General features: G+C 43.8%; 1 protein-coding gene across 6 annotated transcripts in view; it reads left to right on the top strand.

The window, feature by feature from the left end:
• tiam1b (TIAM Rac1 associated GEF 1b) overlaps nt 1–19,565 on the top strand; it is a 77,315-nt gene that overhangs the window by 12,829 nt on the left and 44,921 nt on the right. For 5 of the 6 annotated variants that reach the window (XM_070543537.1, XM_070543539.1, XM_015951353.2 and 2 more), the window contains exons 2-3: nt 17,888–17,975; nt 18,061–18,979. In XM_070543537.1, coding sequence (XP_070399638.1) covers nt 18,071–18,979 — 909 coding nt within the window. In that variant the 5' untranslated portion in view covers nt 17,888–17,975; nt 18,061–18,070. Of the gene's footprint in view, nt 1–8,418; nt 8,533–17,887; nt 17,976–18,060; nt 18,980–19,565 lie in introns of those variants that run through there. The other variant, XM_015951354.3, reaches the window with a different exon arrangement.

A 19,565-nucleotide genomic window follows, 5' to 3' on the forward strand; every position in this document is an offset into this window, starting at 1 on the left:
TCAGCACATAGTTGACCAAACAAAGCCGTTTGTAAAGTTTAGACCTCTGCACTTTAATATGCTCAAAGCACCTAACCTACGCTGCATAGGCTCAGTCGTGTCCGACGCATTCTGAGTCTTTTCTCTGAACTCTAAATTATTTTCCTCTTTATATCGCTGCTTTTGATGTTTACTCTTGAGAGTCGAATCTCTACTGGAGACCACTAGACCATCCGCTAATGATCTCTACCCAGGCATGGGTCTCTGCTTTCATGTCTGGCACAGCACTTACATTTTTCTCTTTAGATAGCGCTTGTACATGCTGCTCTTTGTCTTTGGTACTGTTGATCAGCTCTTATTTTGGATGGATTGGGGTGGGGGATGGTGGATGGGACCTTTTAGCAATTTCTTTTAAAGGCAATACTTTAACACCTATTTGAAATAATTGTTTATTAATGCACTACAGTTCGAAGAATAAGATTACTACCTGAATTATAAGCCACCCTGTGTTTCATGCACATTTGTTAGTTATTCACTGACCTTTGTCTGAGCTATTCTAGGCAGATTTGTCATTTAGCCAGTTGGACACGTTAGGATCTGAACACTAGTGGCGTTAAAAGCCACACTGCAGAGTAAAGAAAGCAATAAGTTATGCGACTGATCCCCCATGCTGTGACCCAAAATTGTGTTTAAAAAATAATCTTCTCTGCTGTCACGTTTCAAACTCAGTGTGTGGTAACAAGTTCAGTTTTAAAATGAGAGTGTCACAGTTAAAGACACAGCATAGCCTGTTTCCTTTCATTGGTGCATCAAATTAGCAAAAATAAACCATCGGGATGCTTGAAAAATAAATATTTAAGTGGAAAAATTACAATTTAAACTAGTTGTTTTCATTTTAGTTTCAAAGTAAAACGTTATTTTCATTTAATTACTGTATACCCTTGACTTACATGTTTTTTTTATTTTGTGTAAAAAAAGTTGTACACAAAAAGGCCTTATTTATAAAAACGATGAATTCTGTTTCACATTATTTAAATCATGCATATTTAATTTTAGAGCCTTTTAATGCCAGGAAACTGGACAATAAAAGCTGACCTGTAAAAAGGCAATTTAACAGAAATGCTGGTTTGGTTTTTTGTCAATTTTTACACTTCAATCATGTTAAATAAATAAACTGTGGGAGCTATGAATGAATACAAGCATATGTAATAATTTGCCTCACAGCTCTGTTGGCGTTAGATGATAATGGTGTGGAAACAGAATGAGTACATTCCTCTGCAGAGTGTATTAATAGCAACATTTATTACTAAAATCTATAAAAATGGGAGTGGAAATCAAACTTTTGCATGTCCATTAAAAATTGCATTGATAAACAATTTAAAAACCCGTAATGAATAGAGCTTATGGACCGCATCAGTATTGCTGTAGATGGGTAACAGTAACCTCACCTGCCAAATTGCCCCAACGCTATCAAGTGTCCTATTAATGTATTGGATGACCAATTTAATCAGCTCTTGAGTGTGGCTAGCAGAGGGCCTTATGGCCTTGTGCCAGTGGTGAGGAAAGCAGATTTTTTTTGTTGAGCCGAGCTTCATGTAAGTAATCTACATTTCTGAAATGTTTGTGGTGCAGCAGGGAGTCAGCATTAACTCACATGTCACTGATTATCGTGTTTATCCGACTAATGTTTTAGTTTTCTTTGCTCATTTTTAATTCACTACATTTGTCCTTGTGTTATCTTAAGCCTTTGGGATCACATGGCAACTCTTTGTTTAGTTTTTTCAGAGTTGTGTGTGTGTGTGTGTGTGTGTGTGTGTGTGTGTGTGTGTGTGTGTGTGTGTGTACAGCCTAAATACAGGATAAGCCACTTTGAGGCAGACACAAGAAAAATAAAGTGGTCCTAGAGTTTAAACCACATTTACCTTGTTGATTATAGGCAGCTTTGGGTGTCTAATGCCAAAGGCCTGTGCCCTCTCGAACCTGCTTACCTGTGTGAAATAATAATGTTTTAATTAGGGATGTCCCGATCCCATCACATGATTGGAAATCGGCCCCGATCACGTGTTTCAGACTGATCGGGACTCAGGCTTTACTTCCTGATCCAAGCCCCGATCCGGAGTTGGATACTGGGTTCAAATTACAGGAGAGCAACTTGGTTCTCCTTAAAGGTTGTCAGGCTCCCCTGATGCCCTTAACTTACACACCCAGAAGGAGCAGCGGGGATTCTTTTGAGCAGAGATGCAGAGAGCTGCAGGCAGTCTGCTGATTATTCATTAACTCCAGCTGTTCTGCACACGGCCACAGTAACATTTTCCAAGTTTCTAAGTGGCGCTACCAAAAAATATATAATTAACACACAGTCTTTCGTGCGTGGGGGCCTGGGCGCTCGGTGTGTGTGTGGGGTGGCCGACCCCGTGTGGGAATCTGGTCGGGGCCTTGGGGGTCGGGTCCTGACATGTATGCTGCCGGGAAGAAGGCAGGAACATGCAGCAGTGCCTGGCCCGGGCTCAGGGGCCTCGGATAGACCTTGGCTCCACTGCTGTTCCATCACAGGGGAGGGGGATGTCCAGGAAGGGGAGGACCCAACCTTACCTGGATGTCCTACTGTATGTCTTATATATTCTGGAAGTTGTGCAAATGCAGGGATGGGAGTAGATATTCTGCTGGGGTGGGGCTGGGTTGGTGCCTTCGGACTCCGTGAGGCCCTGTGATGCTGCTTCTTTGGGCCCTGGCAAGACGGGCTGGGGTCTCCATGCCCTGGGTGGCATTTTGGCAACTGAGGTGCCTATTGGGGCCAGTGGGGGAGCTGGCTCCCTGGAGGGCTTAAGTCCAACCAGCCCTTCCTCCCCATCCCCACACATTTTTCTCATCCTGCTCCCTCACATCATCACACAATCATGCACATAGGACCTTGGGGGGGTGGACAAGTCAAGGGGTGCGGGTATGGACCCCATTTCCACATTCCTGTGGCAACCTGCCCCCCAATTTTTATTTGCACCTTAAACATTTCCACCAACGACATTCCACGCAAACACACACTTAGGGCCTTGGGAGTGAGCACATTCAGCAGCATTTGGCAGGGGGATTTTTTAGCCTCATCCCAAGTGCTGGTGCCCATTCCCAATTTTAAACTGCACTTAGACACTGAGGGCTGTGGGTGCAAGTGGGGTCGTGTGGTGGCATCAGCTGGCGTAGGCCAGACGATGCCCGCACTGCCCGCTCACCACAGCCTTGGAATACACCTCATCAACACGCACAAACACTATACTGGAGCAGGCGGAGGGAGACTAGGGGTCTTAGCACACCTCTGTTGTCACTTGGCTTCCTGGGGCTGGAGGTTAGGAGGGAGATCTGGCTGTCTGGTTGGGGTCTGGGGTAGTGGGTTGCTTTGCTCAGCGTTGGGCGGGGGAGACTGCTCATCAGCACCCCAGCAGAAAGGGTCAAACTCTGGGAACCGTCAATGGTTGTACCCCATGTGCAGCAGTACCGGGACCAGAGTGAATAGGGTGTGCATGGGGAGCATGAGTGGGTGTCCGGCATGCATTTTTGTAAGTCTTTGGCTGTATGTGTATGTGTGAGCATGAGGGAGGGAGTGTGTGACTGTGTCTGTTTATGACTGTATACGTCAGGTGGGGCCTTTGACTCCTCCCTTCTCCTAGGACATCTTCGTCTCCCCTCCCCCGCCACACCTGGTGTGGAGTGTGGTGCCTTGGTCTGCCTAAGTAGTCATGGCTTCCGGGTCAGGGGGTTTAAGATTTTTGGCGTCTGCCTGATCAATACCGGTGGCTGCCTGGTGGGATCTGGGTCCCTGGGCTCTGCTGGGTCCCCAGCGGGGGTGGTCGCCCCTGGCTCCTGGGCTCGGCCGGCTGGGGGGTGGGAGGCTGCGGGCGGGCCTGTGGGCTTGCCGCTGATATCTCCCGAGACTCTGCCGGCTGCTGGTTGTGGCCCCCGAGGCGATCCTCTGCGCCTCTCGAGGGGGGCGGGGTCTTTTCTGGTCGTGGTCTCCTTGGGGTCCCTGTGCTCTGGGGCAGTTCCTGGATCTCTGGGACTTGGAGCTCCTTCCATCTGCTATGTATCTTTGAGGGGCAGATCTGTGGCCCCTCACACTCTCTATTGTACGCTCCTACAGAGAAACCTTACACATACAAGCGCATGTACACACACAGGTGTTCACATGGTGCTCTCATAAGTATGGACTTGGGCACGTTCAACACATGTCTTAAGGCTATGGTGGGCACTTAATGCACTGTGACAGGACACGGAATAAAATAATAATCATAATAATAATAATAATAATAATTGCTTCTGCATCAGCTTGTGGAGCTGATGCAGAAGCATAAACTAAGCTTTAGGTGTGACCTCCTGGTCATCGTCTTGCTCCCTGGCTTCTTTTCATGCTGCTGTTTATATTAATTCCGTCTTTTTATTAGGATCCCATGATTACAGTTTTTTTTAATGATTTCTTCACATTTCTTAATGTAAATTTTCCCTTTTTTCCCATTTTTCTTTTTTTATATTAGGAATGTACAATATTTCGGCATCAATATCAGTATCGGCCAATGCTAGTGACTTTTACATACAGATCAACTCACACTCATGCTATTTTGTTTATTAATATAAAAAAGTGGGCGGGGCAAACCAGTCTTTCTGGTAGGACTTTATTATGGGGTTGTGTTTGGTCATAAATGTATTCTGTTATGAAACAAAGTGTGGTATTTGATAGTCTAGTTTTACCATTCTAAATAAAAACTTTTGTGTAAACCAAGTTTTTTTTCCCCCTCCCATAATCACTAGAAAAGATCCTCTAATCTCATAATTATTTTGCAAACTCAGAACTTTTCCTCCCTCACTCTCATGGTGTCTACCTTTCCAACTTGCTCGGGGCATGTTTTCTTGTTCAGTATGCATGAGAAGCTGTTTCTGGAGCACATGATGCAGGGTGCAGCCAAACAGACGCTCTGGTCACACTCACATCCTGCCCTTTTCTACTCCCCTGTGTCCTCTCTGCAGTTATTTTACCTTTTAAAAAAAGAAGCCAGCGTTGCTGTCACAGCTGATGCGGTGCAGCATCACTTGTGCTGTGTTTGAAAATCTAAAGTTATACAACAACAAAGCAAATCTGACCTTTTTCAGCCTTCATTTACCTTAACTCTCTGGAGGCAGGCGTTGCTGAATTGCAACAGTTACAGTTTTTTACAGACGTTAGGACCCATTTCTCAATACCTAGGTCACATTTGCAAAACTCTACATACAGTGTGCACAACAGAAGTCTATGTGGGCCAAACTGAGGATCAATTATCATTGCTTTGACACAAAATGCATTGAGTGACTACATCTCTCAAATGTCATGATGTCCCTTCTCACTCAGACACAACAACTGCCAAAACTCATTGTACTAACAGGACATTTTGCACTTGCTTACATACTGTTCACAAAACTGTAAAACTTATGTTCAAAACAATAACATACTGCAAAACTGAATATGACATCAAAATCCAACAGCAATATGTTATTGAAACATAAATGCAGTTTAATCAGCCACGGCTGACTCTAATTGTAGATGAACAGCTGCACAGGTGTTACACTTTCAATGTCATTATAAAAGTAGTCAATGCCAACACATATAATTGTATGGGACAATGTGGCATTTCACCACTCCCATGCAGTCATAGAGTGGTTTGTGGCCCATCCCAGAATGGAGTCACTTTTCCTCCCACCTTACTCTCCATTCCTCAACCCCATAGAGCTCTGGACCCCACGTGACTCTCAGTTAGTGGATGCCATTTTGGCATGCAAAAAAGGTAAACAAACACGGATGTAACCATGAACTGAACGGGATCCGCTTGGATTTTACTTCGTCGGAGTTTACTTCACACTTTAAAACAGAAGAAATCGTTTTATATAGTCAGAAATTAAATAGACTAAACATCTCCGACCCTTACCGTGCCCCTGGGATACTTTTTAAAAACGTCAGAAGCTGTCGGAGCGGACTTCTTACCGGCACGACACCGGACCTGACCGGGGAACCCCTTGGGATTCCCCCGGCCGGAGGAGCTGGGGAGAATGTATGGGACTCTCGACTCTACTGCCCGCTCCGACGCCAGAAGGTGTCAGAGCGGACTTCTTACCGGCACAACACCGGACCTGACCGGGGAACCCCTTGGGGTTTACCCGGAGGAACTGGCTCCGGCGGCTGGGGAGAGGGAAGTCACGCTACTGCCCCCGCAACCCGACTCCGGATACGCGGATGAAAATGGATGGATGGATGGACAAATAACAGATTTACACGTAAGTAGTCTCGGTGAGACAGATAATAGCAATCCAAAGTGCTTTTTATGTGTGATCTGACAATTGATCAACCATTGCTTAAAAATTAAATACAGCTTAGCCGGTTAATTGCTGTCATCATAAAACACGGAAACGGCAGCACGCAGAACTCACGAGGCAACATTTTACGTGATGTTTACTTGCTGCTATGAGTAATAAGACAGAAAAAGCCACGCCAAAATAAGTTTAGGAAGCCCACTAAGAATCATAATAAAAGCATTTAAAATAAATACCACACACAGTTGAGGAAACGTTGGTTTAAGTACCTGATATGAAGCGGTCGCTGCATAAGCGAAAACCTTTACTCTCGGGATCCCACAGCTTCATTTTCGCCCGGTCACTAGCGCGTTTTATTACAGTGATCCAATGTTTGCGGCGTTCCGGATCTTGGGGAATCCTGTATATGGCTCATTCCTTATGTCGTCCGCGTCTGTTCTGCATCCTGGGGCACAACAGGAATCTACCATATTTCCCGTTTGATTGAGTTTTCTGACAATAACAAATAGTCCAGCTGCCGGCTTCTGCATGCCAATATGGCGCCGTTTCGATTTGAACTGTTGCATGCTGGGAGAAGTGACGTCAACTCCCGGAGCTCTATAGAGGAATTCTTTGCCTCATGGCAGTGGAAGGTGTACGACCATCATCCACATGATCAAATGTCCCTTCTGGATGCAATGTATGCTGGATGCCTGGACATATCAGCAGTAGCAGTATCGGGGCAGCAGTAGCTCAACAGGTTGAGCGGGTTGTCCAGTAATCGGAAGATTGCAGGTTCGATCCCGGCTCCGGACAGAGAATTCTGCTGTTGTGTCCTTGGGCAAGACACTTAACCTACCTTGCCTGCTGGTGGTGGTCGGAGGGTCCGGTGGCACCTGTTCTCGGCAGCATCGCCTCTGTCAGTGTGCCCCAGGACAGCTGTGGCTACATCGTAGCTCATCACCATCAGTGTATGAATGTGTGTGTGAATGGATGAATGATACACTGTAGTGTAAAGCACTTTGGAGTCCTTACTTTGAGAGGCGCTATACAAGTGCGGGTCATTTATCATCATTTATCATTTAGATTGCCAGGGATGGATCAGGCATGCCAGAAGATTCTTTCCTAGGTGTATTGCCCTAGATGACATAAGATGTGATGTGGATGAGAACCTGTGGCCAAATGGAGAAGACCGAGTAGATTAGCATATTGAATCTGTATCATTGGATGTTGTGTTGACGAAGTCTTGTGTTTTGGAAGTACTTAGTGCAAAAACAAATACCATTAAAAATAAATGAACAGCATGAAATATTGACTAATTCTGCATCACGTCTGATTCATTCCAGTAACATCTATTGGAAGTATGAACAGAGATGTGTCCTTGTTTTACACAAGAAAATGTAATGCTACATGTTGTTAGTGTTTTTTAGGTCTTTGTTTTGTGGGTGACAAATTGTGTTTGTCGGCTGTCAACCTTTGCTAGTGTTCTGGAGGAATGTGTTTATTTGAGACCTGAATGAAGTGTTTTGGTGGTTGTAGTGCATTTTGAATGTGAAATGAACTGTTTTGCCAAGCTGAAACTCAGTTAGGATAACTGTGTGAAGTGTCTAAGAAAAGTGACATTAGTATTGAGATATGGGTCCTAACGTCTGTAAAAAACTGTAAAACCTACCTACCTGGTTACTCCACATACGTATTTTATGAGCATTTCTTAACTCAGAAGTACCCTGAATGACTTAGTTGTTTGTCCTTTTATCAAAACTTATTTTGAGCCTGAGAGGGTTACAGACAAACCATTCCATCTCTGAGACTCAAACGACTAAAATCTGTTTACATTTAAACTTGTATTGATTTTTTTAATGCCACAGCTTTTCCTCTTTCATTAAGGCAGCAACATTTAATATAAATACCGTGCTTCTCGTCAGGGCAGTTACAACGGGAACATATTCCTGCTGGCAATGGATTTGTAGTTAAGGGGGTTGGAAGGGAGGGAAGATTGTGAGAGTCAGCTGGAGTGTGTGTGTGCGTGCGCGTGCGTGTGTGTGTGTGTGTGTGTGTGTGTGTTGAGGGAGGTGAGGTGGGGGTGAAAGTAGTCACTCCTCCCTCTTTCTTCTGGTTCTTCAACTCATCCTTGCAGCTAGTCACTCTGCTGCTGCTGCAGGAGTATTTGTAATCCTGCTTCTAACATTTCCTTCCTGTTGGATTTTGATTTCTGTGAAGAAAAGCTGAATTAAAATTGTACAAAGCAAGGTAAGTCCCTTAATCTGCCGTTAGGATTCAGCAACTGTATTTATAGGAGATGAGAAGAACAAGATCTTAACTTTCCAAAAGCTCGCTCACACAACCACACGTTTGTGTTCTGTAAGCACAGATTTCTGTTTAATCAGTTGCTTTTTTATTTTTGTTTACTTTAGTTGTAACCACATCCTGTTTGTCTGTGACTTTATCCCTTTCACACATCAGTTGCACCCTGCTGGTGTTAAAACCCACTGCTGTCTGTTCACACACCCATCGCTGCATCAGTTTGTTCCTCTACAAGTTGGTGCCGTGCAATCAGCTGGCTTTGAGAGGCGTTGTTGGTTTGTAGTGTGCCTCCTATGCTAATTAAGAAATGCAGCTACTCCCTAACCTCTCCCATCCACTTTCCGTGCTTTCACGTGAGACATGGTGTATCACTTCTGGCTCGAGAGGCGGTGTGTAAGAAGATGGTTTGGTTGTAAGTTATCGATGTTGAGCGGCTACCAGTGGGCTCGGGAAGGCATTGGGTTGTCGTCCAGTCTCTACAGGAAACAAACACTATAGCTTGTGTCCGTGTCATTACAATGACAAAGCAGTGCTGCTGGTGGTGGTTTTGTGATGCCGAGGAAGGTGAAATGATGAATTGCAAATTTGAGGGATGGTCAAAGTCAAAAGGGATTCCCAGAGCGCTTCCTGGAGGGGGGTAGGGAGAGGACTTTCTGATGTTTGAGTTCATTTAAAATCAGGGCATTGTGTTTAAAGCCCAGTGTGACATATGTGGCAGGGAGAAGGGTGAAGAATGGTCATCTGGTGTCATAATTATGGTAATGTGTGTGTAACGTTCAAGGCTCCAGATGGACAGGAGGTCAGAAACTGGCTGCCTGGATTGTAAATCTTAACAACGACCCTGTTATGACTGGAGAAGAAGAAGCATGAGAAATGTTTTTTTCTAAATATAATTATACAAAATAACTTGTTTTCTCTAGATTTCTCTTGAAGGTGTTACTGAGAGGAAAAATAACCGTGCTGAGTGGTTTGCACAGCCTTATTTAAGGCTTTAAACTACAGTCAGCTATAGAACAAAAGGCCAAATTGTAGATTTACAAGCCGCAGGCATTTGTCTAGATCATGTGGTCTTTCAAATACTCAGCTTATGAAATTTTCATCAAATGGAGCAGAAGTCAGGCAGCTGTGCACTCAGGTATTTTTAGATATAAAAATGGCTACTTGAACCGCTAAGGTTTAATGGTTTTGCTTAAAATAAAAGTTATGTTGTGGATATGTAGATTTTCTTTCCATTAAAAGATGAAGTTGTGCAAGTATGTGTTGCTGGAAAAGAAAAGCACATGCACATTTGTTTGTACAGAATAAACCCGTAAAAAATCTCATTTTTGTGATATAGTTTAATATAAAACGACAAATAATTAAATTATGAGATAATTTGATTACTGGTGAGATGATACTTCTTGATTCCCTTTAGAATACTCATGGTAGCTCAGTAGTGGCCTGTAACATCTATTAAAGCGCTATTTTAAGCCACAAACTACTGCATAAAAATGATAATTGTAATGAAGACTGTAAATGGGAATCTGACTCATATTCTACCTTGTTCTGTGCAGTCATGTGCATCAGGATCTTGTCGGTTTCTGCTCTGTAGCACAGTGCATCACAGCAAAGAGCCCGGAGCTCCGGGGGCGTTACGGCTGAGGTGGCGCTCATAGGCTGTGTCCAAATCCACGATGAAGATCAAATCTCGTCTGTTTCCTTAAACTTGGGAACTCTGACATTGAGCTCATTTTGTTGTGTAGGAGTTAAAAAAGGTCATTTTCTTGATTTTAAATGTTTTTTTCTTTCATGTTTCACTTGATAAAGCCTGTTTTGCATCCAGCATGAGCTTTGGGAACACACAGCTGCAGTCTGCGCTCACCAGCTCGCCTACCAGACGGAGACATATTCTCTCTTCAGTATCTATTTGTAACACAATCTGAAATGCGTACTCCCTCCTCATTAATATTGGAATCATAAAGAAGGAAACTCATCTCAGTGCTGACCCAGATGCAGTTTTGAGAGGAGTGTGTTGCTGTATAAAAAAAAGAAATGGTTTTCCCTCCATTTATTGACCTGGAAGCAATTGTTTGCCTGTCTGGGAAAAACTCAAATGAAACATGAAAGTGTCTCTTTTCTTTAGAAAAAAGGGGGTCGTGATGGTTTGATTACCCCATCATCTCACTCAGAGCATTTACATACTCATCAGAAAACCGAACCGTTTACCTAAATAAAGACGTTTTTTCACCCTCCAACTGTCCTATCAGGTGACTCCTCCAGGAAAGGTTACCATTGAGCAGGGTTGATGGTTTGTTCCTTGGGTCCACGTAGCAGGGGTGAGGAGTGAGCACCACCTCGCCCCTGCTACGTGGACCTCAAGTGATAAACCATCAACCCTGCTCAACTGTCACCTTTCCTGGAGGGGTCACCTGATAGGACAGTGGCTGAAGTGAAGCACCCAGATAATGCACCCAAATTTATCTGCATGTAAATGGCACAGTCAAGCTGTGACTGGTAACCTCCAGAAGTGACGAGACAGCGGAAGCGGTCTTCTAGTAAGATCATCGCCACAATGTGACGCCACCAAATTATGCCGTACATACCAAATAAGCTGTGCTGCACTGTTGTTGTTGTCCATTCCTTTGGCCAGTGTGCACATCCTGCTTTAACTCCATCTGCTTCACTCCCGCCAGCGTGTGTTTACTGTTTGTGTTCCTATAAGCTAACTGGAAGAATACCGACACGAAAAAGCCGATGTCACCACCTACTGTGGCGGCGTGGAACACGCGTCATTTGAGAGTTTGGTTTTCTAACTCGCATGTAAACTAAGATCAAGGCTCCCAGTTTACCATAGATCGACTTAAGCTTGATTCATGCTTCTCCATCAGCTCTGCAAGGGACAGACACGCACGGATTGACGGAAGTGTTTTGCACTCATACTTCTCCGTCTCCTGGAGAGTGTTGCAAAGCAATTCCCCACCAGGACAACAGAGGGCGTAGCGCTGTTCTGTGGCATCCTGTCATGTATCGGTCCAAGATAGTGTGTTTATATTGTGTATTTTTAGTATATAAGAGACTTTTAACACAGACAAATTTGTCTCTCATCCTCCTCCACCTCTTCATGCGCTCCCCACCTCTAACCCACGTTTCCTGTCATTTCCGTCCACAAATAAAACGCTTGCTGCGCATCTTTTCACTCCTCCAGTCACGGAGGAATTAAACCTTCATGTTTTTAGAGTTTTTTCGCGAGGTATTCTTCAAGCTGTTCCGTGTCTGCCACTAGTTATCCTCGGCTCTCTTTATGTTTTTGAGGGCGCAATGGTGGTGGTGTAGTCGACAGCGGTGCCCTGACCAATCACAAGCTTGCGTTGTCCGTCTCGACTGACAGATGTTTAGAAAAGAGAGCTCGACCCCGTCCGTCCTTGCGGAGCTCTCCAGCAGGCCCGCAAGGACGTTGCATGTCTCCGCACCGACGCAGATGGAGAAGAATGAATCAGGCTTTAGATGCACATGTAAACACACTAACCTACAAAGTAGCTTGTTTTGTAGCAGAAAGTTTCCAAATGTTTGTTAGTCAGTTTGCGATGGATTAAAGTAAACAATAAACAAAATAAGCACTAATACAACCTCCTGCAAGTGTTGGTGATGATCACGTGGTCCCTGTCTACATGGAAGTTGCAACTGTTTAGGTACCGGTATTTAGAAGGTTGCCCATGTTAAACTGAAGAGCGGTGAGTGGTATTTGCTTTTAAAACACTTGATTTGTAACTTGCAGGGTGAGGCTCCAGCTAGAACAGACTTAGGATCTGTACATAAATCTCTGCAGTAACGTGTTAGGGTTAATTGCTTTCCTTTATCTCTTTTATTAATACATTAGACAAAGCATAAGGAAAAATCCTGCTCAATAATACAGATAATGCCTATAATCTTTAGATAACGCTTCACGTGAACCACAGTGTTATATTTATTTATAAGTCTTTAAATATTGTAGAATCAATAGGTCTAACAAAGTAGGTAGGTTCAACAAAACATTTGCTGTGGCCAAACCCCAAACAGCTTTAACATTTGCAGAAGAAGTGACCTGTTCACACGCTGGTGCCCTGAAGAAAATAACGGCAGGGACTGAAGTGTGACTGGGATAAAAAAAACACCAGTTGCTGCTCAGCAACAGGGAGCAAAATACGAGCTTTCACAAAAAAAAAAAAAAAATCCCCCTTCCAGTACTTGGCTTGTTTATTGAGACAAATTCTTTTTTTTAAGTAGTTATTGAAGAAGCTCTGCTAATGATAATGCATGTTTTTCTGAATCAAAATTCTCTCGCTGTTCTTAAGTGATGCATTATTTTATCTGGGATGGGAATCTCCTCATGATTGGATTCAGTAAAAAGGGTTTTAACCAATGACTGTACTAGCAAGATGGACCAACCTCACCCGTAGGTTTCTGAAGAGCTGAATTGAAGCCCATTGTATGGTTCCCATGACCGCCATCTTGGCTGTGTCAAATGTCTCGTCATTCCTGTACAACAAAAAATGGGCAAAGGGATGGAGCTGGGAGAGAGACTGTGAAGATATGGGAAAACTGGGTGTTTCTCAATGCCAAGGAACCTCGCCTTGATGTCTTGGTCCCGCCCTGGTTGCCTAGGAGATATGTCATCAGGAACTGCCAGGCGTGTTCCAATGTTCATGTTCTACCATGGTGTCTGTTCTCTGTTTGTTAGCCGTTTAGCTAGCTAACGGGTGCTGTCTTGTCGCCTAGCCTTGGTCAAAAATTACCCAGAATACACTGCGGTATTTTCAAAAGGATGGCAGATCAGAAGCCGGCAGCTACCGGGGGCAAATTTCAAGTTTAAATGTAAGTCAACTAATTGTAGCTATTGGGCTGATATCTGAAATGTATTTTTTTTTCTAGGTTTCTAGCTATGGTTGGTTGATTGCTAGTAGTTGTAGCTTTGGTGGCTAGCAGGTTGTAACTTTCTTTCATATTTAATTTAACAAACATACACAATTTAAAAAGTAAACAGCTCATTATATATTTATATTGAAATTTATACGTATAAAATATAACGTTATCTCCCGTGTCACGTGATGCAAGTCTGTTCCATTTAATAGTTTTCTTTGACCAAGGAAGGACTGTGTCGTCGTAAGGCGCCTATCCTTGCAAGACATTGACTTGTGAGGCCAGGTACCTCGACATTGAGAAACACCCTCTGAGTGAATGTAGCTACCAGCTAACAGAGTTAACCGAAGCTAATGGAGGTTTGCAGTTGCTTTTAGCCAGAAAATTACGATTCAGTAACTAATGTGAAGTACTGAGCAGCAGTTTTTCTGTGGTCTTCCATAGTGCTGCCACGATTAGTCGACGTGCCATGATAACGTTGACAAACAAAATAGTCAACGATAAATTGAACAGTCAATAAATTCTTTATTCTATGAGCTTTTTTTAATCTTGCCTGCTGCGGTACCTTCTGCTGCTTTCTGCTTGAGTCTCATGTGCAGTAGTCGCCATCCAGATCAGCCTTCAGATCACCAAAGAGAGAAGACATCATGGCGAGTCGGCAACTTAGCTCCATAGTTTGGGAGCATTCTGCAAAAGAGAAGCAAGTAGATGGCAAAATCTGCAAAGTGAAACTCATTTCACGGGAGCAAAGTGGCGATGCATAAACACATTAAATGAAACACATTGTGGTGGAGAATGAAGAGTCAGTCACTTCTGTAAGCTAATTGCCTCTTGTTAGCTGCTAACATCAACAGAGTTACTTGTATTCTTCGGTGTAGCAACAAAAGTAATGATGATTTTATTACCTTTAGACCACGTATGTATGTCACATATTTGCTCTAATGTTACAAACGCTAATGACTTATTTTATCCCACTATAATACTGTGTTAAAAAAGCGCTCCTCCTCCATTTTTTAGTTCTTTTCTTACACAGTTTAGTAAAATTATTTGTTTACCTTACATGTTTCAGCTAGTAGCTCTAGCCATACTCAGAGATTGCCAGTGATGGTGGCATCACTTCCTTTGATTCGCTGGCAGCAGAGGACAGGCCAAACGGGGGACAAAAATTCCCCATTTGGCCTACAATGAATCCGGGAATAGTCTTTGCCAATGAGGATACAGCACCTGTCCTCAAATGTTCCTTTGAATTCAGCCAGCCTTCTCACTTCGCTGTGACGTAATTGGTCCTACTCAGACGGAGGCAGCTGGATTTGGGCAAACCCCTTTTTGTTTATGTTTTGAACTCATCAAAAGCTTTCTGGATGCTTCACTTCTGCTTTTTATGATCTTAAACATTGTGTTAAAACTTATTATAATAGCATTGCTTTTACACGTTTTAAAATGAATTCAGAATCTTACATGGCCACATCTTGGTGCATCAAACAAACGGATGAAATCCTCAGTCCTTTGTGGTTTGTGACCAACCTCCAAAAGTACGTCCCCAGAATAACTTGAACTGTCCTCGTTGTAGTCTTTCAATAGCAAAACCCCGCCCTGCTCCTCCATAAATCTACCTGTGTTATTATCTCTAAAGCCCGGAGTGTTCGGGTTACAGAGTTTTGTGTTGGAGCTTGTCACCAGTCAGCCCAGTGCATTCTTTCTTTTCATCAGTTAAGTTGGTTCAAATGTCAAGAATGTGTTTCAAGGATCCAAGCAACTTATAGGCTACAGGTGTTTGTACTTTTTAACATCATGCCTTATTGCAAATGTTCGTTTGCTGAACTGAAGTATTTACAATATCTGAATCATTTGATATATTGTGATCTTTACTTTATTGATACACCGACTTTTAGCTGAAGGGGAAAACTGTCTCAACAGAAACGGGTAAAATGTTGTCTCAGAGGATCTAAGAAGCGGGGGTTTTGACAGTTTTCTCTTCCTGTTCCAGCAAGCGTAGGTATTTGTTAAGTATAAGCTGAGCTTCTAGGTGTTCTTTAGTGACAAAAGGACCTTAAATCTGCCTGTCACATAGTTTGGAATGCAGAATGCAGTTTTGCTTTTGTTTGTCATTTATGTCTTCCTACAAAAAGTTGATGCAGGTTGTGATGAGAATAAAAATCTCCAATAGGAGAAAGAAGTGGTGATGGTTTGGTTAGTTTTGTAGGCTTGGGAGCAACTTTGATTTGTGGCACACCACATGGATTTTGCCTAAAGATCTGTCAGTTCCAGAAATAATCACTGCTCAGTTTGGGACATTTTTCCTATATTGCAGTAGAATAAGATAATTTAATTTAATTTTCAGTTTTTGAAAATTAGTCAGGAGTATTTTGACATGCCTAGGTCCGAAACCAACGATTGGACCATCTGGTTGTCTGGTCTCAACGAACTAACGCACCTCTGCGTTTACTGGGTCCTCCAGTTATTATGCACTCGTGCGTAGCACAACAGAACACTACTGGTGTGAGAGGTTTGTCGCTCTATAATACCAGAGGAGAAACTTCCAGTTTTAGGACAAACTACCAGAGTCCCAAAAAGAAAAACAATAGAAGTACTGGAAAACAAAACGCGTTTGGACCTAGAAAACGGCGACTAGTGTTTAGCGCTCTCTCGTTTCCTCTGGCAATGCGAGTTATCGTTGTCAGGTGGACTTGCCCCAGGAATAATAGCTGACAGGAAGGGTTAGAGTTCTGTGACTGTGTTTTAAGAGTGAGCTTTTGTTCCAGGTTTGCCATTACAGCTTTAAATAAATGTGTTTTATTTTGCTACTAATTTTCCTTTTTATCTCATGTGCTTGACACTTACTTTGTATAATTTTGTTCTCAACTTTTGAAGTGAAACTCAAAATTGACTTGACTTTGATGTTGCATTTGAAGTGCAAAAACAATGTGGATTACAGGTCACCCGGACCACGGGGTTTAGGGCTGAACAAATTCTGCTACCAAAGCCTCTCGCCACCGTTTGTAACCTTGAATTAACCTTAAAGGGATACAATGCCGATTTTTCATATTTTTGAATCATTTTCTTGAGTCATCATGGTCTCAAACCTTTATAGGGTTAACGAAATGTCACTCAGACCACTACCGCCCTCTGTGGCCAGAATACCGCATTTGCAACTTCAGAGTGTCGGTCTGGTCTGTTGGACTTAGAACAGAATGGCACGTTTCCTACATGTTCTTAGGTCATGAACACAGCTGGTTTGTTTGATTTAGTGATGAATTGTTCCTGTAAAAACTTTTGAAGGCTGAGGGGATGTATCAGCTTAGAGATTAAGATGTTTAAAGAATGAACGCACAGCGAGAAAATAAGTTTTGCTTTTGGTTCTACTAAATGGACACTAGAGGGTGCTAAAAGCAAGCCAAACCCACCTTGTCTCCCTTTGAAGTCTGGTAAATTCAACTTCATATTAACAAGCACATTTATATACCAGAACTTCCTATAGATAGCAAAATCTACTGTAACTAATTTAATCTCATCTCATGATTACATCTGCAGATCAGTTCAGTTTTAACCACTGAACTGATGAGAAGTGGAGATTGTGTTCACACTAGCCCAGATGTAGCCCACGGTAGAACGTTGGAGGCATTTTGCCGACTGTTATTTGCTGTAACGAGTGCTATGGTATGCCATCCCCTTCTTCTAGTCTTTTTGTTTCCTCTTCACCCCATTTGATTAAGTGAAACAAGTGATCAAATAAAGAGTCTGAATTAACATAATCAAACATTCTGTGTTGCGGTACCGGTGAGTTGTGATGAGAGGACAGAAAATGCAGGAGCAACAAGGTAGGAAAACGGGGTCAGTTCCAGTTTATGTAACATTCCCATTACTGTAAGCTTGAGTGCAGCAACAGACGGTTGGGCTCACACACACACACACACACACACACACACACACACACACACACACACACACACACACACACACACACACACACACACACACACACACACACACACACACACACACACACACACACACAAAATCATTGCTCTCCCCCTCAAAGAGTTTGCCCTGAAGTGAGCTGAGCAAACATCAGGAGGAACAACAGCCACATGTCAGGCAATCTTCACTTCCATCTGTTGATGGTCTCGGGGCATAGACCTGAGCCTGAAAGCAGGTATCTGTGCTTCATGGTGAAAACTTCAGTAGTCCTCCTGGTCACAGTCCTCTACTGCAGGGGGTAGTGCCGGAGAACAAGTGACAATAACACAACGCGATGGTTCAGTCAGCTCTGAATAACTCATGTTCACTTAGCCCATGTTTGTTCCCGTACCCTCATTATACTCCCTCCACTCCACTTCACAACAACCTGCTGTATTTTGAAGGAGTAGTTTTTATGAAACGTTACATTAAACAGTTTAACTAAGTAATCTGGATAAATGTCTTTCAGGACTTTGTGGATTGCAACAGCCTCTGATGCCTCAGGTTATCTGAAGATTCAGTGACAAAATGCCCTAAATATACTTCTGATCCTCCAGGTGAGCAGAAAGTTTAATTATTCTGTTTTCAAGAAGGTGATGAATTATATTCCTAAGTTTATGCCGCACCTTGTCATCCGTCTAGGCTCTGAATCATGGGGAATGTTGAGAGTCAGCACGGAGACCATGTCCTCTACAGTAACAGGCGTGGCTATTTGTCACGTAAGCACATGTCTCGGTCTCTTCGCATTTCCAACAAACAATCAAGACACCCTCATCATGCTTCATTGGGAAAAATGGAGCACAGGAACTCTGAGACGAGCACACGGTCAAGTAGCACTCCCAGCATCCCACAGTCCCTGGCTGACAATGGCTTGGACCCCTTCAATGAAACCAACGTCCTCCCAGACTTTGGAAGCCCCATTTGGGTTGATCGCGTGGCCATGAGTCTGCGGCCCGTGGCCTTTCACAATGATTTGGCCAATCCCTCTGTGCATATGAATACAATGCACATAACCTTACCTGGTCCCACAGCAGAGGAGCTGCAGGTAGATGATATGTACACAAACGAGGTAAAATACATTCAGAAGACCCTGGATTGCCCCAAAGAAACTGCCAGCTTCAAAAAAAGGTCTAAATCTGCAGACACGTGGCGAGACGACAGTCTGGAGTTCTCCCTGTCTGACGTCAGCCAAGATCACTTGACCAGCACGGAGGAAATCATCGACGTGGCTAATGAGAGAGACTTCAGTGACCGTGAAGGCCACCTGCAGTCCAGCCCCACCAACTCCGCTGACAGGGCAAACTCTTTAGATGAGCTGTATAGTAGCACCAGTCCAGCCTGCAGGCATCCCCATGGCCGCTATGCCAAGTGGCATAATGCCAACAGGTCCGCCCGGGAGAACGAGGATGATAAAGTGCTCTCAACGTCGGAGGAGGATGGGAACACCTACGGTGCTTTCACCCTTCCCTGCCGACGATCCCACTGCCTGTCTGAAGGTCGGAGCAGCCACCAAACCGCCACGTGTACCAGTATGCAGGGCAGACGGGCGCAGACTATTCAGGTAAGACCAGTCGTTATCTGACAGTCGGCTCATCCGATTGAAATGCATCACAGATTATAGAAAACAACAAAAGCACCCCACATTCTGTGCAGAATTTTAATCACAAGACAACTCACTGTGTAGGCATAAAAGCGTAAAAAAAGAAACTGGAATGTCTTTCCTGCTGAAGCTGTTTTGATTCTTTCCTGAGAGAAGAGACCGTGTTAATGGGAGGGAGGGGTGAGCTTCAAGTCACTCCCTGTCAGAAATGCCCCCAGGCTTTTGTTATGATAATGAGAAGAGGCCTTTGGAAGAGTGTAACAGTAAAATGTGTACGGTGGCCCTGTCACGGCGGGGCACCGACAACCTTGTTGAATGGAGCTCCGGAGAGCATTTGATTAGGTCATGTGACCAAACGGAGATCCTAAGCTCGGTGGGAGCCCGTTCTATCTCCCTGGAGCCCTTGGCGATGTGGGGAAGAGAGGCCAGACCTTGTGGTGCCGCAGGGAGGGCAGGCTGTATTCATACAGCAGCAGAAGCTCTGCGGTGAGCTTCTGCAATGAGCAACTCACTCATTCTATGTTTTTACAGCATGTTTGCTTTGGAA

The sequence above is a fragment of the Nothobranchius furzeri genome, chromosome 13 (assembly GCF_043380555.1).
Source record: "Nothobranchius furzeri strain GRZ-AD chromosome 13, NfurGRZ-RIMD1, whole genome shotgun sequence".
Taxonomy (NCBI): domain Eukaryota; kingdom Metazoa; phylum Chordata; class Actinopteri; order Cyprinodontiformes; family Nothobranchiidae; genus Nothobranchius; species Nothobranchius furzeri.